Source organism: Acinonyx jubatus, chromosome A2 (genome assembly GCF_027475565.1).
Source record: "Acinonyx jubatus isolate Ajub_Pintada_27869175 chromosome A2, VMU_Ajub_asm_v1.0, whole genome shotgun sequence".
Classification (NCBI taxonomy): Eukaryota; Metazoa; Chordata; class Mammalia; order Carnivora; family Felidae; genus Acinonyx; species Acinonyx jubatus.
In genome coordinates, this window is record NC_069383.1 from 152,399,713 (window position 1) to 152,424,775 (window position 25,063).

General features: G+C 56.8%; 2 protein-coding genes across 4 annotated transcripts in view; both read left to right on the top strand.

Annotated features, from left to right (window-relative positions):
• The first annotated feature begins 876 nt into the window (after positions 1–876).
• PDE4C (phosphodiesterase 4C) overlaps positions 877–25,063 on the top strand; it is a 30,412-nt gene continuing 6,225 nt past the window's right edge. Inside the window, exons 1-12 of one of the 3 annotated variants that reach the window (XM_027038381.2) lie at positions 877–1,016; positions 3,343–5,342; positions 5,747–5,801; positions 10,612–10,817; positions 21,527–21,718; positions 22,593–22,629; positions 22,720–22,793; positions 23,060–23,112; positions 23,487–23,599; positions 23,680–23,773; positions 24,307–24,470; positions 24,670–24,768. In XM_027038381.2, coding sequence (XP_026894182.2) covers positions 5,760–5,801; positions 10,612–10,817; positions 21,527–21,718; positions 22,593–22,629; positions 22,720–22,793; positions 23,060–23,112; positions 23,487–23,599; positions 23,680–23,773; positions 24,307–24,470; positions 24,670–24,768 — 1,074 coding nt within the window. In that variant the 5' untranslated portion in view covers positions 877–1,016; positions 3,343–5,342; positions 5,747–5,759. Of the gene's footprint in view, positions 1,017–3,342; positions 5,343–5,746; positions 5,802–10,611; positions 10,818–18,194; positions 18,472–19,350; positions 19,490–21,526; positions 21,719–22,592; positions 22,630–22,719; positions 22,794–23,059; positions 23,113–23,486; positions 23,600–23,679; positions 23,774–24,306; positions 24,471–24,669; positions 24,769–25,063 lie in introns of those variants that run through there. The other 2 variants (XM_027038383.2, XM_027038382.2) reach the window with 2 other exon arrangements.
• Positions 12,745–14,166, top strand: LOC128314916 (cAMP-specific 3',5'-cyclic phosphodiesterase 4C-like). Its single transcript, XM_053219623.1, has one exon. The coding sequence runs from the start codon at positions 13,229–13,231 to the stop codon at positions 13,472–13,474; it is 246 nt and encodes an 81-aa protein (XP_053075598.1). The 5' UTR covers positions 12,745–13,228; the 3' UTR covers positions 13,475–14,166.

A 25,063-nucleotide genomic window follows, 5' to 3' on the forward strand; every position in this document is an offset into this window, starting at 1 on the left:
GCGCCTCCCGCTTCCCACGGAGCACTCACGTGGTTCGCCAAGTCCTCCAGGTCTCCCGAGAGGCAGGTGTTTACCATCTGGGATAACGGGGAGACCTCCGGAGAGAGGCTGGGGCTGAGGCCACACCCCCTTGTCCCTAACCATCCCCTCCCTGCCCCCTCAGTGAGTTTTCCTTCCAGTGTTATTTTTTTTCCGTGCTCTTGGCGAGCAGGACGGAGAACCGAGCTTCCCAGCTACGGCTCCTCGAGCTCAGTGGAAACCACCGGCCGCTACTATCCACAGCAGCACCTCGAGTGTAGAGGCAGACTTGTTAAAAGGCAAAATTCGGCAGGAATAAATCCGAAGACCTAAACGCTTTATTAATGATTCATGAATTGGGCAGCGTCCCATCTTAGCAGATAGAAAGGAGCTCCGGGGAGCTGTACAAAATGGAAGGCTTTTATAGGCAGAAGGGAGGTGGGGGGGAAGAGAAAGGCAGTTCCCAGCAAAGAGTGGATTGTTTCAGGCAAGTTTACCTTCCTTTGCGAGAAAGCAGAGGAGGGGCATCTAGGAGGCAGATTATCTCACAAGTGCTGACCAGCTAATTCCAGATTGACGGGGTAAAGGTCCCACTCCTGGGCGGGGCGGAAACTGCGATTAGATTAGGTATTAAGTCTTGGTTTGTTGATATGGGGCTTAGCACAAGTGACTCCATTTTGGGCGTGTTTCTCTTTTTACAGACTCCAACGTCCAGGTCCGCATCCCTATTTCAAAGCCCGACTCCTCAAATTCAGGGGCAACCCCCACCAGCTCCACAAATCTAGGGTTGGAGCCCATCTCCTCCCCACAACCAGAAACGGCCACCCACCCCAGTTCTGGCTCCCCGGGTTCAGAGCTTACCCCTACCTCCCACTCGAGCCCCCCAAGCTCCCCCACCTTGACCTTGCATTGGAGCTCCACTTCTCCCAGCTCGAGACCAGAGCCCTCTTCCATGCCCTCAGCCAGCACTGACGGGACCTCTGTGTCCTCTGGCTCCGGTGAGTACTGGAGGTTTGGGGGTTGGGGAAATGGTTGGGGGTAGCAGGCTGCAGTTCTGGGATTAGCCACCAGGGAGAGACACAGACCTGAGAATGTGTGGATCAGGGCTTCTTACTCTACCGGGTATCACCTAAAGCCGCTCAGACCTTCTTTCTTCTATGCACATTTATTAAGCACCTAGTGTGTATCAGGTCCTGTGAGACACAGCTTTGTTGGGAGACAGGTTATAAGTAAATTATTGATTTGTTTATAAAAGAACAAGATAAGCACGATAAGGGGTCAGAATGTGAATACAAGTGTATTGAAATTTGTTTTAAACTTTTAACTGTTAAGTAATCTCTACCCCCAGTGTGGGGCTCAAACTCACGACCCGGAGATCAAGAGTCCCATACTAGGATTGACATTTTTAGTTTTTAAAAATTTATTTATTTTGAGAAAGAGAGGAGGAGCAGGGAGAGGGGCAGAGAGAGAGGGAGAGAGAGAGAATCCTAGCAGGCTCTGGGCTGTCAGCCCAGAGCCCGATGTGGGGCTTGAACTCACAAACCATGAGATCAAGAGTCAGATGCTTAACCGACTGAGCCATCCAGGCACCCCTAGGATTGAATTAAAAAAAAATTTTTTTTTCTTTTTTGACATTTATTTCTTTTTGAGAGACAGAGTGTGAGGTGGGGGAGGGGCAGAGAGAAAGAGAGAGAGAGGGAGACACAGAATCCAAAGCAGGCTCCAGGCTCCAAGCTGTCAGCACAGAGCCTGACGTGGGGCTTGAACTCATGACCTGTGAGATTATCACCTGAGCGGAAGTTGGACGCTCAACCGACTGAGCCACCCAGGCGCCCCAGGATTGAAATTTTTAAAGAACAGTTAGCAAATGTCTCAGTTTAAAGGAGGTGAAGGAGGCAGTCACACAGGTATCTAGCCGGAGAGCAGCCCAGGTAGCTGGCACAGCCCATGCAAAGGTCCTGAGGTAGGACTGTGCCTGGCGCATCTGAGGGCCAGTGACAGGGTTGGGACGGACCGAGTGAGTGGGGTGGATGAGTGGGGATACTGGTGGCAGCAGGGAGGGTAGGGTAGTTGCAGAGCATGGCCAGACAGGGCCCTGGGGGTTCAGTAGAAGCCAAGCATTTCTAGGGGGTCTAGAAAAAAAAAACCCTGTCATTCAGAACAGTGTGTTGTCTCAAATGTCCAAAGAACAGTGTGACACAAAGTGTAATGACCTGCCTGAAGTCCTAGGATGGAAACCAGCCTCACAAAGGCTCAAATTTTGCAGGCATCCTCAGAACGTCGCTGCATTTGGGAACAGAATCCTAGATTTGCTTTTTCTCACTTGGCAAGAACTCCTGAGAGTCCCCAACGAGGGCAGCAAAAAACACAGAGCACTGAATGAGTTCCTTATAGACAAATGATTTTCAAAAGGGAAAGGAGAAAATCGTCTTTAAAAAAAGTTACAGGGGCGCCTGCGTGGCTCAGTTGGTTGAGCGTCCAACTTCCGCTCAGGTCACGATCTCATGGTTTGGGAGTTTGAGCCCCGCGTCTGGCTCTGTGCTGACAGTTCAGAGCCCGCGGCCTGTTTCAGATTCTGTGTCTCCCTCTTTCTCTGCCCCTCCCCTGCTCACGCTCTGTCTCTCTCTCTTAAAAATAAACGAGCATTAAAAACATTTTTAAAAAAACTATATTAAAAAAAAAAAGTTACAGCAGCAGGGTGCCTGGGTGGCTCAGTCAGTTGAGCATCCGACTCTTGATGTGTGCTCCGGTCATGGGTCTCTCAGTTTGAGAGTTCAAGCCCCGAGTCGGGCTCTGCGCTGACAGTGCAGAGCCTGCTTGGGGTTCTCTTTCTCTCTCTCTCTCTGTCTCTCTCTCTCTCTGCCCCTCCCACGCGCCCTCTCTCTCTCTCTCTCTCTCTCTCTCTCTGTCTCTCAAAATAAATAAATAAACTTAAAAGAAAGTCGCAGCAGCAACAGGAGAGGGAAGTGAGCACAGCTTCCTGGAAGGGATTGTAGAAATACCCGGTGGGTGTTTCAGCCTTGGGAGGGGTGGGGTCCAGGGCTGACTCAGGCCTCCTCCCCTCAGCTCCAGGGGACACTGGGGCCCCCGAGTTGCACAGGAACCCAGGCGTGGTGGTGGCTGTGTGTCTGCTGGTGTCCTTCTTGCTCATCGGGTCTGTGCTAATGGCTGTGAGGCGTGGCCACCGTGGTGTGTCTGAGTTCTAGAAGCTGGATGAGATGTCCATGGTGAGGTGGGGGCTGGGCAGGAGGGATTGCCCTCCCAAGTCCCTGCTGCAGACCCTGCTCGTGCCTGAACGTTCTCTCGTGTGTGTTCCTCCCCCAGGAGACAGCGAGCCAAAGGTCCTCCTTTGCCCATCACCCACCAGAGTGATCTCCGTGGGGCCAAGGGAGAAGGGGGCTTGGACGGGGTAGAGCACCTGCGGAGGGGCTAGGCTTGCCAGAATAAAGCCTTTGTGTTCCTCTGTGGCCTCCCGGGTCATGGACTGCTGTGACAAACGCTTCTGAGTGTCTACTATGTGCTGGGGTCATAGTGGGGACCATTTCTCCACCCTCGTGGGGCCCACAGTCTCAAATATGGGGACAGACAATAGCCAGGGAATCAAATGACATCACTTCAGGTGGCGAAGAGGGTCACGGAGTCACAGACTGGGGTTGTGGCCGAATCACAAGGGCCCTTGCGTCCAGGTTTCCTGAGAGGGCGGTGAGGGGTGGTGGGAAGGAGCCACCCTGGAGAAAGCTGGGAGGGGATCCCAGGAAACAGGCACAGCAAATGCAAATGTCCTGCGGTAGGAAGAACTCACGACGTTTGGGAAACAACACGGAAGTAAGTGAAGTCGGAGTAGGATAAGGGAGACGTGCGTGGGGGGCCGCGCTGGCTGTGCGAAGGAGTGTGTGTCTTAGAATGGAAAGATTTTACCAGCTCAGACCAGCTTTACATCACGGGGGAGTTTCCAGCCAGGAAGTTCCAGAATCTAGTAGGTCCTGCTTCCAGTCTTTAGGCGGACAAAGCAGCAGGGGGAGAAGGCTCTCCAGGAGGCAGGCACGGCCTGGGCAAAGGCTTGGGGGCAGGAAGGCACCAGAAGCACGCAGAGAACATGGAGGCACAATGGCTCCCCCACCTCAGCCCTGCTTCCTGAGCCTGGGCCCCACTCTCTCCTCCCATTGTGCAGGAGGGAAAACGGTCCAGGGAGCGGCAGGCCTGGGGCTGGGACCTTTGGTGGGTCAGTGGGTTCTTCCTGCTTCCACCGACCCCATCCCCGGGACCATCCGGACTTCTCTAGCCAGAGCGGGCTATGGAGGCTCCAGGCTATGCCTTGGCCAGGACTCCGGCCTGGAGCTGCCCCCTCAAGGCTGGGTTTACCCTTCTGTGAAATGGGTGGGGACAGAGGTGGGAGGTCAAGGTCACACAGCACGGGGGCGGGGGGTGAAGCCTGCCCCGGGGACAGGGTCATGCTCTAATGATTTTTGGGGGCAGAGGGACGGCAGGGCCTCCCCGGCAGGTGGCTGTTCTGGTGACACATTAACCTGCAGTAGCTGGAGAGGTGACAGCACCACACAAACCCCTTTCCTCTGGCCACAGCCCCTCCCACCCAACCCCGGGGTGGGGGGGGGGGTGCTGGTTCCACTGAAGCTCCAGTCCCCGCTGTTTGTGAAGAGGGCATTGACCAGAGAGGGTCATCGATCTGCCTAGAGTGGCACAGCGTGGCGACCAGCTTTCCTGGAGCCTCCAGGGACCCCCCAGAGGGCCACCCCCAAACTCCTGAGGCCACACCTCATGGGCTATGCTGTGAAGCATGTGTCCCAGACCCTGAGCGGGTAAAATCTTTCCATTCTTACTCAAATCTGCACCTCTCTCTGTCTCTCCTCTCTGTCTCTCCCTATCTGTCTCTTTTTGTCTCTGTGTGTCTCTCCCTTTCTTTCTCTCTTTCTCTTTCTTTGGCTCTTCATGTTTCCATCTCTCTGTCCCTCTTACAAACACAGGAACAATTAAACCTAACACCCCACCCTCCCTGAGCCTACCTCCCCCTTCACACACACATACACTTGGTCACACTCCATGTTGGGAACAACCCCACACTCTCCCCCGTCACTCTGCCTGCCACCCCCTGGCTCTGTCCTCAGGGTGGTATATGGGTGTGTCCTGTCTGAGCCTGGCACTCAGACAGTTAAGGGGTTCCGCTGGGATGGGGGGGGGACCCTGAGCCGCCCACTTGGGCAGGTCCAGTCCTCCCTTCCTCCGCTCCCAAGGAGGTCACGGGACTCAGGCAGGACTCAGCGGTGGCAGTGAGTGCCAGGCCTGCCCGGGGCCTAGCAGGGCCTTGTGTGAGTTTGGGGAGTTCTCAGCCAGTGGACTTGGGTCCCTGAATCCATCAGAGCTGGGCTGGGAGCTGAATGGTCCCCCATGGGGCCCGGGGCCAGGGGACTTCTTCCCGAAGGTCCTTATGCTCCAAGGCTGCTGACCCTGGCACGGAGGGAGCAGGAGGCTTGGGGAGTGTGCGTAGGCATCGGGGCCTGCTGTCCCTGGATAGGGGCCCCTGCAGAGTTCTGGGAGGGGGTGTCCCACACTGGCGCCTGTGGTGTGGCCCGGGCTACATTGATTGAGTATCTGCGGGCTCTGAGAGAGGGTACAGGGTGTGGGATGAGCCCCGTGTCTGGGGGGAGTCTCACAGGGGTACGGATGGGCTCTCGGGGCCTCAGGGATCTCACATCTGTCTCCCCGGGCTCAGAGATGCCTGCAGGATGAGGCGCAGCGGGACAGCACTGTCCTTCCTGCTCAGTGAGGTGAGTGGGGGCTGGGGGCTGGGGGCTGGGGGGCGGGCTGTCCAGGCCGTCGGGGAGGGGGTCACAGTATGTCCCCTACCGGAAACACCCAGAGTTGCCTGGGGGCCCACTGACAGATAGGGAAACCGAGGCCCAGAGAGGTCACTAGGAGTCTGGGATGCAATCCAGGTGTCCAGCCCAGGGCCACAGCCAGTGCCTTTAGGAGCAGGAGACCAGTAGAGGAGGAGGGAGCAGCAGGGAGCCTTGGGGTCTGGATGCGAGGTTTGTTTTTTTTTTTTTTTTTAATTTTTTTTCAACGTTTTTTATTTATTTTTGGGACAGAGAGAGACAGAGCATGAATGGGGGAGGGGCAGAGAGAGAGGGAGACACAGAATCGGTAACAGGCTCCAGGCTCTGAGCCATCAGCCCAGAGCCTGACGTGGGGCTCGAACTCACGGACCGCGAGATCGTGACCTGGCTGAAGTCGGACGCTTAACCGACTGCGCCACCCAGGCGCCCCTGGATGCGAGGTTTTGACTGCCCAAGGAAAGGAGGCCTGGGTGCCCTCAGTCCAGGGAGGGTAGGAGGTCACACCTTAGGGACGGGGCCAACGACCTCATTCTGGGAAACTGAGGTAGTACGGAGAGAACCCAGCACGGGCTGACTTTGAATCCCAGGCTGATCACCAAGGCCTGAGTGACTGATAAACTGGAACTCTGTTTGCTTATATTTAAAAAAAGGGCGGGGGCTAAAATTGTGTGGTTTGAGAGAGGTCCCCTGTGGTTTGAGCTGGTCCCCTGCAGCAGGCAAGGTCCCGCATGCCTTAACTCATTTATCCACAGCCCAGCTGTCTATGCAAGGAGAATAAGGATGAGGGTAGTCCCAGTTTGCAGATGAGGAAACTGAGGCACAGAGAGGCTATCCCTCCCTCAAAGTGAGTGACCAACTGAGATTTGAACCTGGGCCTTCGGGACCCTTGTCTGCACCCTGAACCCTACCGCTGAGCCCCCCAACGTTTCTACCACCCAAGATCCTTCCGTTCCTCCTTTTTTTTTTTTTTAATGTTTTTATTTATTTTTGAGACAGAGAGAGACAGAGAATGAGCAGGGGAGGGGCAGAGAGAGAGGGAGACACAGAATCTGAAGCAGGCTCCAGGCTCTGAGCTGTCAGCGCAGGACTGTGAGATCATGACCTGAGCTGAAGTCGGACACTTAACCAACTGAGCCACCCGGACACCCCCTCCCGTTCCTCCTTTTTAATGTGGTGTGTGGGAAGGCCCTGGTCAGGCCCCAGCGAGCCCTGGCAGCCAGCTCCTTCTCTGAGCCACACCTTCTTCCTCTGTGCAGAGGGGACCACCCCCCGTGTCCCCCCAAAGCACACAATTTACAGCATCAGTCATTCTACCTGCACATGGAACATCTACTATGCTTTGGGCCCAGCTTTGGGCATGGGGGACGTGGAGGCTCACAGGCTGGGGAGTTGGATGTCCAACTAACAAAAAGAATAGGATTTGGAGATGGGTCAGTGGGAATGACACTGCAGGCTGGGCAGGAAGGGCATCTCCCAGGAGGTGACATTTAAGTTGAATAAATGAAAACAAGCAGCCAGCCTTGAGGGAGAGCTGGGGGAAGGGCGTTCCCTGCAGAGGGCAGAGCACGTGTAAAGGTCCTGAGGCAGGTTTAGGTGAGGTTGGGGCCAGCTGAGCTACGGGGAGATGGAGGAAGGTGAGAGGCAGCTGTGGGTAGGGCCTGGGGCAGGTGGGGTCCCAGGGGCTTCTGAGAATTTGTTCTGGGGGTGCTGGGAACCACGGGACAGTAGGGAGCAGGCGAGAGACAGATTTAGGGTTTGTCTTAGAGGCAGGACTCGGGGCTTGCAGCCAGGGCTGGCTCATATCGAGATCTTGAGCACAGGCAAGAAAGACAGCTTCTCGGCCTTCCTCCAAGCCCTTCCCCCTCCTCCCCCGAGGCTTTCTGTCCCCTTGCCAGCCTCTCAACAGGGAAAGCAATTAGTCTGGAGTGGCAGTTTGATTCATGCTGCGGCTGAGAGGCCAGGAGGACCGTCCCCTCTCCAGCCTACAGCTCTGAGAGTGCCCCACTCTTGCCCCAGCCCTGGTCCAGACGGGGGAAGGTCAACCACTCCCCACAGGGCCTGTCTTTCCTGTTTTACCCTAAAGCCAGCCTGGCCCCCCACAAGCCCAGACCCAAACATCCAGCCGCCTCCACTGGCTTCCCCTGGGAGGGTCACATGATATTTAAACCAAGCCCTAATTATCATACTCCCCACCCCACCCCCACCCCCGCCAATCTTCCCCATCCAGGTGGCCCCACCCACCCAGGTAACTATGTGGCTATTAGTTATCCGGTAAAGGACTGGTCACCCATCGTAATCATGACGTACCCTTGAATCCCCTTGAACATCCATGGCCATGGCCCATCCCTCAGCCTCCAAAACATATCCCAAATCCACCCGTGGGCCCCACCATGATCCTGACCTACCGAGATGCTGCCCCAGCCTTTACCCTGCCCCCGACCGTCCCTTTGCCCTGAGATCAATACAGGACGCTTCTTAAAATGATAAAGCAACTCACATCCCTCAGAAGTTCTCAGTCCACTCCCATAATCAACTCCCAACTCCTCATCCCACCCCCGAGCCTCTGTATCAACTCCCCACCCACTCATCTCCCACACTCCACTCCAGCCCCTCTGCTGTTCCTCAAACCCGCCAGCTCAGTCGTACCTCAAGGGGCTTTGCACATGCTGTTCCCTGTGCCTGGTATGCTTTTGCTCTAGCTTTCTCCTGGATAGCTCCTTCTTCTTTCAGATCTCAGTTCAAAGTTGCCTCTTCAGAGAGGCCCCTAACTACGCCTGAGCAACATTATCCGTCCCCCTCACCCCATCACTCTCCAGGCTATGACACAGTTTCATTTTCTTTCTAGCACAATGGGAACTTTTCTTTCTTTCTTTCTTTTTTTTTTTTTGGAATGAATAAATGAGTATGAATGTGGGCAGGTGGTTTCTCCATCTGGAACTGAGCTTCCCCAAGAAGAAAATGGGCAGGTGACGTCCCAGTGGGCTTCCTGTTCTGGGAGGGGCCCAATGCGTCCACACACCCCACCCTCTGCTTTCCCTGCACATCCTCCCGGCTACCACAAAACCTCCCAGGGGAGGCCTAGTGCTGAACACTTAGATTTCTACATTAGAATTCAGGTGCTCCTGGGAGAGGGTTATGCTCATATGGGGTTGGAAGTGAGGGGACCGGTTAAGTATCCTGGGTCCTAGAAGGATCAGATCTGTGCAAAGAGCTTAGTGAGGCTGCGGAGGGGGGGGGGGGGGGGGAGCTGAGCAGCCCCTGGCTCTGTGACTCTCAGCCAGTCATTTCCTCTTCCTCCGTGAAGAAATGCCCTGCAGAAACATGGCTTATAGAGGCGCAACTGATGTGTGTTCCTCATACCTTCTTTCCTGCTTCCCCTTGCCCTAGCTCTGGCCCTGATGTGCCATATTGTCTTGGACCTCGATTTTCCTATGTGCATGTCTGATTGTCGAGATAGGCCAATTGGTGAGGCTTAGTGGCAGAGCAGGAGAAGGCTGGGCTGCCCCTCTGAGCTCCACCTCTCCCACATCCCATTTACTCCTTTGATCCCCCAGTGCGTGAGTGCGCGCGCGCGCGCGCGCGCGCGCGCGCGCGCGCGCGCGCACACACACACACACACACACACCCTCAAGGCTGTGAATTCCAAGACCTGGAGTCAGCACCACTGACAGGTCTCAGACTGTGACTGGAACATGTGGACCTGTCCTTTTATTATCAACACCGCCAAATGATTGGTATCACTTTCATCCCATTTCACAGATGGGAACACTGAGGCATGCTTTCCCCTACACCACGTGGCATGGGGTGAAACCAGTTCTGTTGGGCTGGAAGGCTCACCCTTGCTAATTCATCAGTTCGTTCTGATTCTGTTTGATTTTCAAATGTCTCAAGTGTTTCCTCAGGACATGCTTGCCAACACCCTCTCGTCTAATTTCCCCTGTTCAGTTCTTCCTTCAGGAAATGAGGCACCACAGCTCCGAATTCAGGATTTATTTGCCAACAGCAAACGTGGGCATTTTCTTCACCTCTGAGCCTCAGTTTCCTTGTTTGTAAAATGAGGATGATGGGGAGGGGGTGCCTGGCTGGCACATGCGATCAGCATGCGATCTCGATCTCGGGGTTGTGAATTTGGGTCTAGAGACCCACATTGGGTCTAGAGATTATTTTAAAAAATAAAATCTCTAAAAAATTTTTTTTCAAATAAAATGAGGGTAATGGTCTATATACCAGCCCTGTTGTGCCCTTGTGAACTAACCCGTGAGGGATCCTTAGGACAGCACCTACGCGCAGTGTGCAAGAAAGGTTAGCTATTGGCATTGTTGTTGTTATTCACTTGTCCATGTGCGGCATGTTTTATTTTTATGTTTTAATAAAAAATATAATATGATAGAAAATCACTAGAGTATTCTCATATTAAATAGCAGTATATATTATAGAATGTTATCAATAATAAATATACTATGTACTAACTGATTAATAAATAAATATTGCTGCAACGCCCGCTGTGGGCCAGGGCCACTCATATTCTGCGGGTCTGAGATCCACACGCCCATTTCATGGATGAGGAAACTGAGACTCAGAGATGTAAATTCACTCAGGGAGAAAGTAGGACTGAGATACGGCTCTCTGGTCTAGTCCAGGAATCTGGGTGAGGGCATCTCAGACTCTCCTCACGGTCCCCTGGGCCCCGGAGAGGCACCTTGCCTGGGAACTTGCTGACGTCTCACCACTGTCTCCCCAGCGGGTCCGAGAGTCGGTGGATTCTGGCTTGGCTCCCATAAGCCCGCTTGGCAGTGGTCTCGTCCGGAGACGATTCTCAGGGACCCCATTGCTGCCGCCGCTGTCAAGCCGCCTTGGAACCCCTGGAGAGGGTGAGCCCAGTGCCCGTGTGGTGTTCACCATCGAGGCTCGAGGAACAGAGCAAAGCCACAGTCCAGGCCCCAGCAGGTGAGGAGGCAGATGGGGATGAAGGGGGCCAGTCTCAGGAGAGACAGAATGCCTCGTCTAGCTGAACCTTTCTCTAACCTGTTCAGAAAACATTTGTTAAGTACCTACTATGTGTCAGGCCCTGTATCGGTAACACAGCCACGGGCAAACAGGGGCTCACAGGCTGCTGATGGAGAGAGACTCATACCAGTTGGAGAGATCAGAGCGCCATGGGAGTCCAGAGGAGGTTTCTGACCCTGCACTGGGGGGTACGGGGTGAGGAAAGGACCACTTGGAAGAAGTGGCATCTGAGTTTAGCATGAAGGATTCAGCGAAGTCAGCTACAGAAGGGCAGGGAAGCATACGCCAGTTAGAAGGAACAGAATGTGCAAAGCACATCTCAAGAAGACCAGGTGTGCGCAGAGCTGAACACAGATCAGTGTAATTGGAGGGTGGGAGGGGAGCCTGCGGCTGTTGGCAGGGGCTGGGCCACATAAGACCTCATGGTGTGCAACGGGGAGCCATGGGTGGGTTTTCAAGTGAGTGAGTTGATCAGATTGGCACTTAAAAAATCTCTGTGACTACTGAGTAGAATTGTCAAGGGCAGAGGTAGAAGCAGCAAGAGCCCAATGAAGAGGCCTGGGCAGTTCTGGGCAGGAGATGGTGGTACGTGGACCAAGGTGGAGCCATGGGCTGGAGAGAAGTAGGCAGATACAGAAGTTATTTACGAGGTAGACAAACCAGGCATTGGTGGACACCAGCAGGAGTAAAAGAGTAGGGGGACGGACTGGTGTGGACAGCTCCTAGTCTTTGACCCTTCGCAGGTGACATCCCTTTTCACCCTCCCAACAATGCCAGGGTGTAGGACACGAACATTATCCCCACTTTCCAGAATAGAAAACAGGCCGGGGGCGGGGGGTGGAGTGACAGCCAGCCAGTGGGAGAATCCATGTTCCCTGCCAATGGACCAAGTTATTTCCTACTATCAGCTCTAGAGGGCAGGGGGCTGAGAGGAAGGGCAATGACTGAGCCATGAAAGTAAAGTACATAGAAGAGTTGTTTGTGCTGAACCCAGTCTGTTTGGCTCTCGGGCCCAAACGTTTCCCATTTCTCCAACCTGGGGACACAACTAGGGTAGAGGGTGGTCTCCATGAGAAATATCCTTGAAATGGCCTTCTGAGATCATGGCTCTTCCTGCCCCCAAATCTACTGCACCGAGTGGCCCCAAATGCATCCCTGCCCCAGCCCAGAGACTGCACCCACCAGCCCGGCCCTGCTCTTGTCCCTGTCTACTTCTGTTAACCATAATAGAAAATGTTCTCACCCTCCCTCTGCCACTTACCAGGAAATTACTCCTGGGATTAGGATGTCTGGTGGGTAGGGCCTTGAGTTTCTAGAACTGGGGAAGGGAGGGGCAGGCCTGGGATTTGAGGGCAGGAATCATGGCTGTGAGGTGGGGCCCAAGGCATAGTGGGACGAATGAGATCCCACCATTTCCGCCAAGGGTCTAGGCGTTGGTGTGGCTATAAAAGCGTGCCCCTCTCTACCCACCTCCTCTGTTGTCAGCCCCGACTAGACGCAGTTTCTGTGTGCCCACCCCAGGGATGGGAGGGCCCTGTTACAGCCCTCCCCATTTCTCTGCCCTTCCCGGATCCCTGCCCTGTGTGAGTAGGGGCTTCAGGGCTCCCAGGAGACCCCATCTAGGACTGAACTGCTAATCCTACCTTCCTGAGCTTGACAGAGAAACACCATCTGTGCCTACTTCTGAAGACCAGAGCCCTTGACTCTGCTTCCAGACTCCTCCTTGCTACAGTCATTGGGGAGGGTTGAGGACCCGCCGCTGCTCAGCTTTCAGCACCTCCTGGGCGGACGACGCCCTGGTGTGGAGGTGTTCCTGAACCCCTGTCTCTGCGCTTTCCTGCAGCTAGCTCCTCGCATCTCATCCACCCGGAGTCCCCGAATCTACCTTCCCTTTCAGCACCAGGAGAAGGGACAGGGCCTTAGCGCTGGGGATCTCCAGAGCCCCTGTCTCCCAGCTCTCCATTCGGCAGCAACAGGGAGGACAATCTCTGTCTTCACTCCAAGCTCATGTCTTGACCCTTTTTCACTCGGCACTAGAGGGGAGGACAGCAAACCATTTTCTGCTCTCGGGGTATCCCCAGCCCCTGTTTCCAACCCCCACCCCCAAGTTCTTCTTTTCGTGCTGTCCTTCAGCACCATCTGGGCAAGGACAGCTCCTTGGTGTCAGCCCCACCTTGAGTCCCTGTTTCTACCTTCTCCCGCCTCAGCACCTCCGGCGCGGACAGCTGCTCGCTGTCGCCTCCACCCCCGGTCCTGGCCCGACCCGGGCGGGCGCAGATACTCCTCGTTCTCGGGGCTCCCGTGCCCTGCTCTCTCTGCTCCCTGCTCTCCCTGCCGCCTTCTTCTGGCGCATGGAGACCCCAGGGGTCCAAGAAGGGGAGGAGGCATCCAGCGAGCTGAGTCGCGTTCGCAGCCGCCAAGGCATAGCCAGACCCCCGAAGCACTTGTGGCGTCAGCCCCGGCGCCCCATCCGCATCCAGCAGCGCTTCTACTCGGACCCGGACAAGTCCGCGGGCCGCAGTGAGCGGGACCGGAGCCCGCGGCCCGGGCTCGAGAAGTCGCTGCGCTCCTGGCCCACCTCCTTCTACAGGCGGTAGGTGGGCGGGGGCAGGGCACTCCCAAGGCGTGGGGGAGGGGCGCGCGGGGCCTGGCGGGAGTGGGGGAGGGTCCTTGCTTCTCCAGGGGCGGGGGTCTCTGCTGCTTGGCTTGAGGCCGGTTCTTTAGAGGAAAAAGCTGCTCTTTATGTGGGTTGGAGCTGGAGGGTTTGCTTATGGGTTTATGACTGGCTGCGTTAAGGTGCAGTTGTATCTGAGTGTGTGTCTGAGTCTGAGCAGTTGCACCCGTGTGTACTCCGACCTGTTGTGCGTGTCCAGAGCCAGCTGTGTCTGTGGCTGACCGGATGCGTTTGGGTGTGCGTACATCGCTGCGTACGTGCCTATGTGTTTCCCCTTGTGGTGCCCATGGGTGTGTGACTGAGGGTGATCTCACTCTGACCCAGCTGGGTGTCCGAGGGTCCTCCAGATCTTGGAATGTCCTGGGACGTTTGTGGGGTTGGTGGTCACCGTGAGTATCTGAGGGCACCTTGGGGAGTGTGTATGAGAGGACCAGGGCTATCCACAGCGCTGGGGAAAGGAGCTTCTCCATGGTCTGTCTGGCCACCCCTCTCCACCCTGACCCCTGTGACCTGGGGAGGAGAAGAGCCTCTTGGGGAGACTGAACACAGCATGCTTTTTCCACATCAAAAGGGATGGGGTGGAGATGGGGGGGCGGTGGTAAAGGGGGAGGGCTGCTGCTCCTTTTTCATATAAACCAAGGGGGGGGGGCAGGCAGGGGAATAAGACAGACAGAAAACAAACACAGAGAGGTAAAGCAGGGGCCTTAGAGGGACCAGAGATGGGAGTCTCAGGGCTAGAAGTCTGAGGAGGTGGAGGGTTGAGAGGCAGGATCTAGAAACCCCAGGCCTTCCTTGAATGGGAGGGGGAGCCACCTGACTCTAGGCCAGATCTAGAGTCCTGGGTTTGAGGCCAGGCAGGGTGACGTCAGATGAGTTGCTTTCCTCTCTGGATCTTGATTTTCATTTTTCCCACTTTGGCCCATGGACCTCCTGGGGCCACTAACTTCTTACTTGGCCGACAAGCCTGGACTAACACTCCCAGCCTGGTCCTCTAGCAGCCCTGGGAGACATCTGGGGCAGATGGGCCCCATGGCCCAGAGGATTTGGAGCTGTTCCCAGGTGACCCAGCAGGCCCCATGCCCCCACCAGCCCCTGCCCCCCCATCCCTCAGCTCCTCCTGTCCCCACTCCCAGTGACTCATGATTTTCCATCTTCAAGAAAGAACAAACAGACGGGTTTGGGCCCATCTAGGGGGAGACTCCAAGTGGCTCCGGAAGGCAGGGGACTGTGTTCCCGTGAGTGTGTGTGCATGTGCACGTGCATATATATGCCGGTGTGTGGGGGAGGGTCTCAGCCCTCGGGGAAGCTGGGTTCAAGGCTAACCTGCTGTGTGGTCCCGAAAAAGTGGCAGGGCTTCTTTGAACAACAGTGTTGACAGTGAGATGCAAACACGAATCTGTACTTTCTACATTTTGTCTTGAACTTTCTGTGTGGGAGCCTCGTCCCCAGCTCTGGCTGTCCTCCCCCTGCCCCAGGCAGATCATGTGGTCTGGGAGGATGCTAGCATCTGGTTCAGCAAGCGTTTATTAAGCACCTACTATGTGCCAGGCGCCAGTACTATGTACTGGAGACTCAGCCGTGGGTAAACAGGTGCTGACAGGCTGATGGTGGAGATACTCACACCAGGGGGAAATAGCACAGAGTGACCTGTGTTGCCATGGGGAGAGGTCAGGGTGCCAGGGGAGCTCAGAGGAGGCTTCTGATCCAGCACGGGGCAGGCAAGGGGTGAGAAAAGATGGTTTGGAACAGGTGGCATCTAAGCTTAAACTGAAGGATGAAGAGAATTTAGCCAGTGAGAATGAAGGGAAGGATATGCCAAGCAAAATGAATAGAATGTGCCGAGCCTCAGAGTCAAAGAGGACCAGAACAGCTCTGTGAAGAGCTGAACACAGATCACTGTGGCCGGAGGGTGGGAGGGGAGCCTCTCTTATTCATTTACATACTGAGTGCCACACACCGAGGGCACACTGTGAGCAAAGGTATGTCCTTCCTGCCTTTGAGGGTCTAGTGGGTGAGGCAGATCCAGATCAAATAATCATGGCAGGAAATGTGAAACTGTACCTATGAGAGAAGGACGCTCAGAGAATATTTGCCCATCTAGTTAGGGAGGGCTTCCTGGAGGGGGTCATGCTCCAGTTATGACCTGAAACACGAACAGTCAGCCGGAGAAAAGCATTTGGGCACAGGCATGGGGTGGGAATGAACCTGGTTGGTTCAAGGAAAAGTAAGGAGGGGGGAAGAGGCTGGAGCAGAGGGAGCCAAGAGGAAGGAGGGGGGTGAGGGAGGCTCAGACCTCAAAAGGTTCAGACCATACAAGGCATTCAGAGGGGTGGGGGTTGAGACAGAAGGGCAACGGGGAGCCATGGAGAGGGTCTGGAGCAGAGGAGGGTGAGATCTGCCCCATGTGAGCATCTATAACTGGACTCAGCCCCCACCTGCCTCCCTTTGTCTAGACTCTCCGTGGGGACTTCGCCAAGTCATGGCTCCTCTCCAGACCTGTTTACTTGTCTGTAAAATGGGCACAACAGCATCCATCTCACTGGGGCCACCTGGTGGCAGAGGAAAAAAGTGTCTGCCCAGGGAAGGAATGCTCAAAGGTGGGGGTGGGGAGTGGGGGGTGGATTCCAGTGATACGTTAAGGGCACTAGAGTGCTGGGCACTTCCTCAGGTCATGCAGCACACAGGGACAAAGACAAGGTGGGAGTCCTCACGTCCACCTCTCCTTCAGCCTCAGCTCTTTACCCGGCTGGGTTCGGGGCCTCCCGCAGCCAAGCCGGCCAGGCTTCAGTTTCTCCATCCAAAAAGCTATTAATAGAGCATTACTGTTAAAACTGTTAATAAAATATTTAAAGTTGAATCTATTAATGTTTCAAACCATTAAACTGTTAAAACTTCTGATCAAACATGAATGTCAGAGTAGCCTCTGGGACTCCAGAGGGGCTGGAGCCAGTTAAGCATTAAGTGGGAGAGGGCACAAGCTAGGGAGCCCTCCTGCCTCGGCTTGAATGACCCTGGCCCTACCACTCCCCCAGACAAGTGAACACCGCCTCTCTGTGCCTCAATTTCCCCATCGGCAAAATGAGCACGATAGTCCCCACTTTGTAGAGTTTGCTCTGAAAATCAAATGACTTTTACATGCACAGCCCTTGGCTCAGCTCCAGGCTAGTAGGAAGCAGTTTGTGTCGATGCGTTTCGTCTTAGCTCTCCATTTCATGTCTGTGACTTCTGGGGAGGGACTGAGTCTCCCCGTGCCTCAGTTTCTCCTTGGGGACACCAGGCAATTCCAAGCCCCTCCCACGGGGCCGAGGTGATATCAAGGCTCCCCTGACCCTGTCCCCAGTGCCTCCACCAGGCTGATCCTGGCGGCCTCTATCCCCTGGGGACCGGCTATAATTAGGTCCAGCCACAGTAGGCTACAGATGGTATTTTTGTCTTTGGGACAGCAAGTCTGGTTCCCACCAGGTGTCAGGTTGCAGGGCCATGGGAGCAGGAGGGGGTTCCCAGCCAGGTCCTTGAGACTCTCTGCACTCCTGAGCCCCAGCGGGACCCTACTTCTCTGAGCCTCCGTTTTCTCACCTGTACAATGGGGACAACACGATGGTTGGGAGTCAGGAGAGGGTCAGAGTTCTCCTGCCTGTAGCACCTCAGGTGTCCCCGCTGAAGCTCTAATCACCCCCATTGTATCTCACATTTCCCTAGGAGTGCCAGAAATGGGGGTGCCATTTGTCTAAGGACCCCAAAACTCATGAAGTCCCCTGGGGCAAAGCCCAGGCGGGGGAGGGGGTGTCATCCCACAGCAGGGACACAGATGCCTTTAGAGCTGCCTCTGCCTAAAACATGGGCATTCGAGGTCCTGCCTCCGAGTGTGATACCCTGAGACTTGGTTTCCTTTCCTATGGAATGGGGCAGGGCCATCCCAATGCCAGCATTCAGAGGATAGAGCACCTGCTACAGACCCCTGGAAACCCCCAGACACACACCTCCCTTTCCAGGCCCCCTGGGGTCCCTCCTGGGGCAGAGGAAAGGCAGTTGATGCTTCACAGACGGAAGACCTGGCGAGAGTGGAGTGCGGATGTTTGTCTAGTAGGAACAGCAAAAGAGAGGAAAGGATCCAGAGACGGGGCCTGGGGAATGTCAGAGTGGGTGGGGGTCATGGGTCATGCGGGGCCTAGTGGAGGGGGACTCAGAGAGGGGGAGCTGGGTTTGAACCCCGCTGCCCTGCAGCAAAGCCTTGTGCCTGTTACTACCTCCCTCCAAGCCTCAGTTTCTCCACCTGGCAAAGGGTTAAGGGTCTGTGGTTTCTGGGCAGCGCCGAGTGGCTCCAGGCCTCATTGTCTCCATATGGGAAATGGGCAGAGGGGCACTGGAAGCCCTGTGTGAGACGCGGGCAGCCCCTCGGTAAACTCCGTGCCTCTGTGACCCTCTCACAAAGGGGGACGCTTCCCTTACTGACTTCCGCATTTCAGTCTTTTCAGCCAAGTTATCAACCCCAGAAGCTGCTCTAGTTAGGGACATTTAGGCAGAGAGAAGTGGCGTAAGATCCGAGTTCTGGGACCCACGGGGCCACCCCCAAAGGGAGGGAGCAGAGAGTCGCGTCCAGCTCAGTGCCTCAGTTTCCCCCATTGGTCCCGGTGGGGGCATCAAGGAGAGGTCCCGCGGCGAGGCGGGGCCAAGTGCGCCCTCTGCCCCCTCCCCGCCGGGCCCCGCCCCCGCGGCTGTCCAGAAAAGGTCCCGCGCAGCCCGCGCTGGGTGCAGCCTCCATGCGGTCTTGGCGATGCAGGGACCCCCCGCGCCCTCCCCGGCCCCCGGGCCCGGCTCTCCCCGGGGCTCCCCTCGCGGCTCCCCCGGGCTCTTCCGGAAGCTCCTGGTGAACCAGAGTATCCGCCTGCAGCGGCGCTTCACTGTGGCCCATCCGCTGTGGTGAGGCGAGAAGGGGGGCCTGGCGGGGGTCGCCAGAACCGCCAGGCTGGAGGTGGGAAGGGCAGAGTCAGGGACAGCTGGAGCCGGGTGGGGAATCCGGGTAGGGATGCTCTGCCCCTCCCTCTCTTTCTCGGGATCCCTCTCCCTCTGCCCGCTCTCGGTCTCTCGTACTTGGAGACTCTTTCTCCATTTCTGTCTCCCTCCACCCGCTGCCTGTCCACATGCCCTGGGGACCAGCGTCTGTCCCTTTCCAGATGTGCAGCCCCGAGCCGGACGGGCTGAGGCTCACGTCTCCTCCTGACCCTCGTCGGCCGGGGCAGGCGGGCTGAACGCCCTGGCGGGGAGGGGAGGAGGAAATGACTCCTCCCCTTGGTCTCGCTCCCCAGTCGGGTCCCGGAGCCAGCGACCAGATGGCCCCCGGGGAGGGCGGGGGCTGGCTCACACCGAGCCTTCGGTGTCTACAGATGAAGACCCGATTTGACGGGGCCTTCGAAACAGGGCGTTCGCAGCGTAAGCGGGCGAGTTGTGTGTCCCACGGTGAAAGCGGACCTGCCCTCGCAGAGCATTGGCTCCGCGCGGCCCCACACGCGTCCTACAAAGACCCGACCCACTGTTCCGGGTTCGAACCCCGACCCCTTCAGGAAGCTGTGACCTCGTGGGGCTCGGGGGCGAGGCTGGGGCGGGAGGTGGGGCTTGTGGGCGCGGACCGCGTCTGGCGCCTTGCGCTGGATTCGTGCCGCGTTAGTACTCACTTGATAATTTGGCACCTGGCGGCTCAGGGACTGGAGGTCCCTTCACCAAGGTCACACGGCCAGCGACAGCTGGCAGGGTGGAGGGAGTCGTGACCGTGGTCCTTGATGGCTCCATTTCAGCCCCGGAGGGGTTGGAGGGGTGTCCCAGATCCCGGAGAGCGTCCCCAGGGCACCAGACGCCCGCGAAGAGGGGTCCCTGCGGAGGGAGAGAGGTCCTCCCCGGAGAGAGCTCAAAGGCGTTGAGGGAGAGCCACCAGTCCCAGAAGGTGAGACTAGAGGAGGGTGGGTTCCTCCGAGGCCCTCTTGCCTCAGTTTACCTAAGACGCGCGATTCTCATAGTCCAGGCGACCTCGCTCCGCGCCGCCCGCGTCATGGAATCACGGTCTGACCCCGCCGCTCCGGGCTAAGTTTAGAGCAGAAAGAAAAACAGCTTTTCTCGCGGCGCGAAAATCCCGGCCTAGCCCTTAACCCTCTGCACCTATTACTTGGATGCGAATCCAGCACTCTGTTGCCTCTCCTGGCCTCAGTTGCCCTCTTGATCCATAGATTTGCTCTTCCAGAACATTTGAGGAGAGGCAAGGAAGGGGTAGAGGTGCACCACCCCCAGGACTCCCCCCTCCGAGGGCCGGACTCCCCCCTCCGAGGGCCGCTAGCCCTCCAGAGTGTTTCGCTGCCTGCCGCCAAGCCCCGGCCTGGGCAGGGCAGGGTTAAGAAGCCCCGCCCCTAAGGGTGACGTCACGAAGCGGGAGCTCGGAGGTCCCAGCAGCCTGGGGATTCTCAGGGAGGCGGCGAACTCGACAAGGCCGAGAGCTGCCGACATAGCCGAATATGCCCGAATTCACCCAAGTGAGGCCGGACGAAGCCGAATACGCTCGACTCGGGTCGAGGGCCACTCGGGCTTGCTCGGAAACCTAGCGCTGCCGAATTTAGGCGAGCATGACCGAATGTAGCCGAACCTTCCCGAGCGCGGTCGGACGTATCCGAATCTTACCGAATTCACCCGACCGAACCTATCTGGACCAGGCCCAAACCTGTATGATCAGACCTAACTCAGGTCAAACCTGGCTGTACTTGACCGACTCAGACCGAATCCGGCCGAACTGGACAGAATCCTGTCGCATCCCCCACCCCCACCACGGTCTGAGCCGAATCCCCTGCTCAGAATCTTCAGGCCGGTGCTGATCCTGGCCGATGGTCTGGGATGGGGTCCCTTCGCAGGGGACGAAGCGGACGCCGGCCCTTAGCCAGGGGCCCCATGTTTGGGGCGGTCTCCGGTGTCTTCCTGTCTTCGCTTCTCCTGCGTACCCGCTTCTCAAAAGCCCATGACCCACACACACATGGCCCCGACTCTCCCTGGTTGCTAACTGCTCACTGTCCTAACTCCTCTCCCACACTTCTGTTTCCCCGGGGCCCCTCCCACTTTTTCTCTGATCTCTAATCCCAAGGGGTAGGGGTGTAGATTCCCCTTACCCAGTCAGAGTGTGGCATGATGGAGACACAAGGGCTGACAGCTGGGAGGGGGTATTGGGGATTATCCGAAACAAGGGGCACCCGAGGGAGGGACGTTGGTGCTCCGGGCAGAGGGCACAGCCTGTGCAAAGGCCCGGAGGTGGAAAAGAACAGGCAGAGCGTTTGGACCTAAAACGAAGCAGGCGAGTGGGGAAACTGAGGACAAGGCCAAGTGAGCTGGGGGCGTGGTCGTGGAGATCGGGGCCGGGCCATAAGGAATGGGCTGGGGCCTGGGAGCTGGGGGTGGGGCCAGGTGATGGGAGCATCTCCTAAGCTGGCTGGGGGAGCCTTGGAGCGTGTCAGATCTAGGCAGGACCCTGGTCTCCAGAAGGGAAAACCCAGGAAGTCATTTCCAGTCCCCGTGAACTTACCATGGGACCTCGACCTTAATTTACACAGTTGCCCCTCGTCGGGTCCTCTGTTGTAACTCCCTAAAAGCCTCCTCGGGGAAGGAGTATACCACGCCCACGCTAGAGACCAAGTGGCTGATGTCCAGAGAAAGGCTGAAACCTACCCATGGTCACACAGTCACTTGGGGACAGATCCGAAACCCATGTCCCAGAGTCCAGGTTGCTCCCAGTGGGAAAGGCTCCGGGGTACAGATGTGGAGACAGAGGAATGAGAGGCACGCGGTCCCTGAGTAGGGGTGTGCCTGTGGGGAGGTAGACAAGCCGGAGGCTATTCTGCCCAACCCACCGAGGCCCCCCGGGGAGGATGTGACAGCGGGTGTGGGCCACAGCCAGGCCTCCACATGCCAGGACCCTCGGCACTGACCATGCCTAATCTGCCTTCAGCTTTGATCTGGAAAATGGACTGTCATGCGGGAGAAGCACCCTGGACCCTCAGGCCGGGCCTGGCCTTGGCCGGGTCATCCAGGCGCCTGCTCAGCACGGCCAGAGGCGAGAGTCCTTCCTGTACCGCTCCGACAGCGACTACGACCTCTCACCCAAGGCCATGTCTCGGAACGCCTCTGTGGCTAGTGATCTGTGAGTCCAAGACTGATGGGTTGACACCTCCTTGTTCGTCCCTCCTTCCTTAATGTCTCCATTCAGCAAGCCTCCTTCAAGTGGTCACTTGAGCTGGGCTTTGAAGTTTAAGCAGTGTTTTCCAGACAGCTCCCTTATTCAGTCGAGCATGCTGAGAATGATGCCCAGTAAGCCTCTGTGCTTGCCTTTAGCCTGGAGTTCGGTGGCGATCCGGAGATGTTCAATGACAGCAACCGAACAAACACCTTGATTTGAGCTTCGTGGTAGCCACAATGAAAAGAAAACCACGGTGTATGGAAACCAATTTGACAATAAATTTCATATATTGAAAAAACATTTTTTTAAAAAATAAAACTAAAAAAAAGAAAAAGAAAAACACGGTAATTTCCGCCTTAAGACCTCTGCTGCCCATGGTTCACTAGTTGTGACATGGGGCTTGGTCAGAGGAACTCTGGTGGCTTTCAGACTAGTCAGGTGAGGGGAGCATGGGGACCAAAGGTGGAGTCATGTGGGGAGGTCACACTCAGTAGAGGGCATAGTCTGGGTAAAAGCTGGAAGAAGGCGGTGGGTGTGGGGGGCCTGGGGGGCTCAGTCGGTTAAGCATCGGGACTTCAGCACAGGTCATGATTTCCCAGCGGTGAGTTCAGACCCCACATCAGGCTCGCTGTCAGGGCAGGGCCTGCTTTGGATCCTCTGTCTCCCCCTCTCTCTCTCTACCCCTCCAACGTTCGCTCGCTCTCTCTCTCTCTCTCCAAAATAAATAAACACTAAAAAATATATATATACATATATATGTATAAAAAGCTGGAAGACGGGAACGAGCGTGAGGGCTTCTCTTGGCCGCCCTTCCTGATGCCCCGTCTCCCCCCCGCAGACACGGAGAAGACATGATCGTGACGCCTTTTGCCCAGGTGGGTGCCCACCATTTGCCCCTCCTCCCCTGGGCCAAGCGGGGAGAACCGACCCCCGCTTTCCAGCGCTGATCGCGCCCCTCCCGACAGGTCCTAGCAAGTCTGAGAACGGTTCGGAGCAACGTCGCAGCCCTAGCCCACCTGCAAGGCCGCGGGGCAGCCACGTACGCAGAGGGCGGGGCGGAGGCGGGGTCAAGCCGAGAAAGAGACGGGGCCAACTCGGGCAGGCATCGGGGCGGGGCCTGCGGGAAGGAAGGGCAGGAGGGGGCGGGACGAGGCCTAGAGGGGCGGGGCCTGAAGACAGGTGGGCAAAGCTGCGGTGGGGCCTGACCCGAAATGAGGTGGCCAGCGACCTGAGGGACGGGGCGAGGCGGGGCAAGGGGTGGGTGGGGGCGGGGCCCATGAGTGAGGGAGGCCATCTGTACCGCAGGCAGGCATCGGTCGAAAACCCCCTATTTGGCAGTCAGCCCCCTCCACTTACAGGTAATGTGCCTGCCCCTTCCCCTTCCTCCCACAGCTGGACGGCTGTGAACTCCCTCTCCATGGCGACCTACTCAGCCCATGAGTCCTTAGGGACTTGCTAATTGTAATCTCCAGAACACCTTTGGGGATGGGGTCTGCCATACCCATATTACAGATGGGGAGGCTGAGGCCCAGGGAGGGGCACAGACCTGCCCATCCGTGGTCACACAGCTACTTGGGGACATGTCTACCACTCAGATCCTGAGGTCCTGAGTGGCCTTATTGGGAAGGGCTCTGGGGTCCAGATGCAAGAGAAGGTGGCATGAGGGATGCGGGGTCCCCAAGGCGGGGAGGGGGGAGGGTGAGGCAGGCCTCCTGACCAGCTCGGCCCCCAGAGGACACTGGGCAGAAGCTGGCTCTGGAGACACTGGACGAGCTGGACTGGTGTCTGGATCAGCTGGAGACACTGCAGACGCGGCACTCAGTGGGGGAGATGGCCTCCAACAAGGTGAGGAGGGCCAGATAGCCCAGATCGTTTGCCTCTGGCCACGGTGCCCCCATCATCACTGTCCTCACCTTCCCCTGCAGTTCAAGCGGATGCTGAACCGGGAATTAACTCACCTGTCTGAAACCAGCCGCTCTGGGAACCAGGTGTCCGAGTACATCTCCCAAACCTTCCTGGGTGAGCTGTGGTGGGTCACTGCTTGAGCAACACAATAGAGGTAGGAAGAACCAAGAAAAAGAAAAGACTTCTCTTACAGGCCTCCTGGGGAGACAGAGCTGGACATGGGCACTTCCAACCCCATGGGTCAGAGCTGTTCCAGAGAGAGGAACAGAAGGAACTGTTAGGTGGAGGGGCATATTACAGCTAGGGTTTTGAAGCACGAGTAGAAGTTTTCCAAGGGAGACAGGGAGTGAACGAGACAGCTGGGTCTCCACCTTGGGAGATGGAAAGCACATTTGGCTTTTTGGGGGAACATGCTGAGCCCTGGTTGCCGACGGGCACTATCAAACAGAAGAGGTCACTGAGATCAGCCATGAACGGAGAAGGGTAGCTACGGGCCCGATAGGGACTTTACTCCAAGCTCACTTTGATCCAGATGAAAAAGAAATAGGTTGATCCTGAGGTTTGGCAAGGTCCATGACCTGAGGCGAGGCAGGATGACCCCAGCAGGTGAATCAGTTTCCCTGAGCCCTGGCCTGCTCCATCTACAGACCAGCAGACTGAGATGGAGTTGCCCAGGGTGACCCCCACGGAGACCCCAAGGCCCATGTCCCAGATCAGCAGCCTGCGTGGGCTCCCCCGCAGTGCCGGCCTCTCTGCAGCCACCGTCCCACGCTTTGGGGTCCAGACTGACCAGGAGGGGCAGCTGGCCAAGGTGGGTCCCCAACTGGAATACTGAGACTTGCCGTTGAGTCCTGGCTCTGTGTGGATGCCCTACCTTGGGCCTCAGTTTGCCCACCTGTAGATTGGGCAGGTGGGGCTCAGCATAGGACCTGAGGCCCGGTGGGGGATGTCAAGGGTCCAGAGTTGGAGCAAGCTGGGCTGGAGTTAAGCTTCAGTTCTTCGCATTTTAGGAACTGGAAGACACCAACAAATGGGGGCTCGACGTGTTCAAGGTGGCAGAGCTAAGTGGGAACCGGCCCCTTACAACCATCATGTTCAACATCTTTCAGGTACCTCCCCGCCCTTGGCTTCCAACGCTACTGGGGCTTCCTTCCTTCACATCTTCCTACCCCAAGGCCTCGGGGGACACTCATTCTTCAAGTCCTCCCTGATCCCCCCGAATGGCATAATGCGAGCTGCGTATTGAAGGACGAATAGGAGTTCACTAGGTGGAAACATGCATTGGCAACAAGCCTCAGCCCGGAGCCTGGCCCTGAAGAGACTCAGGGTTGGAGGGAAGGACTGGACGAAGAGAGCCCCAGGCTTGTGAGGTCAGGGATAGACCAGAGGGGCAGGACAGAGACC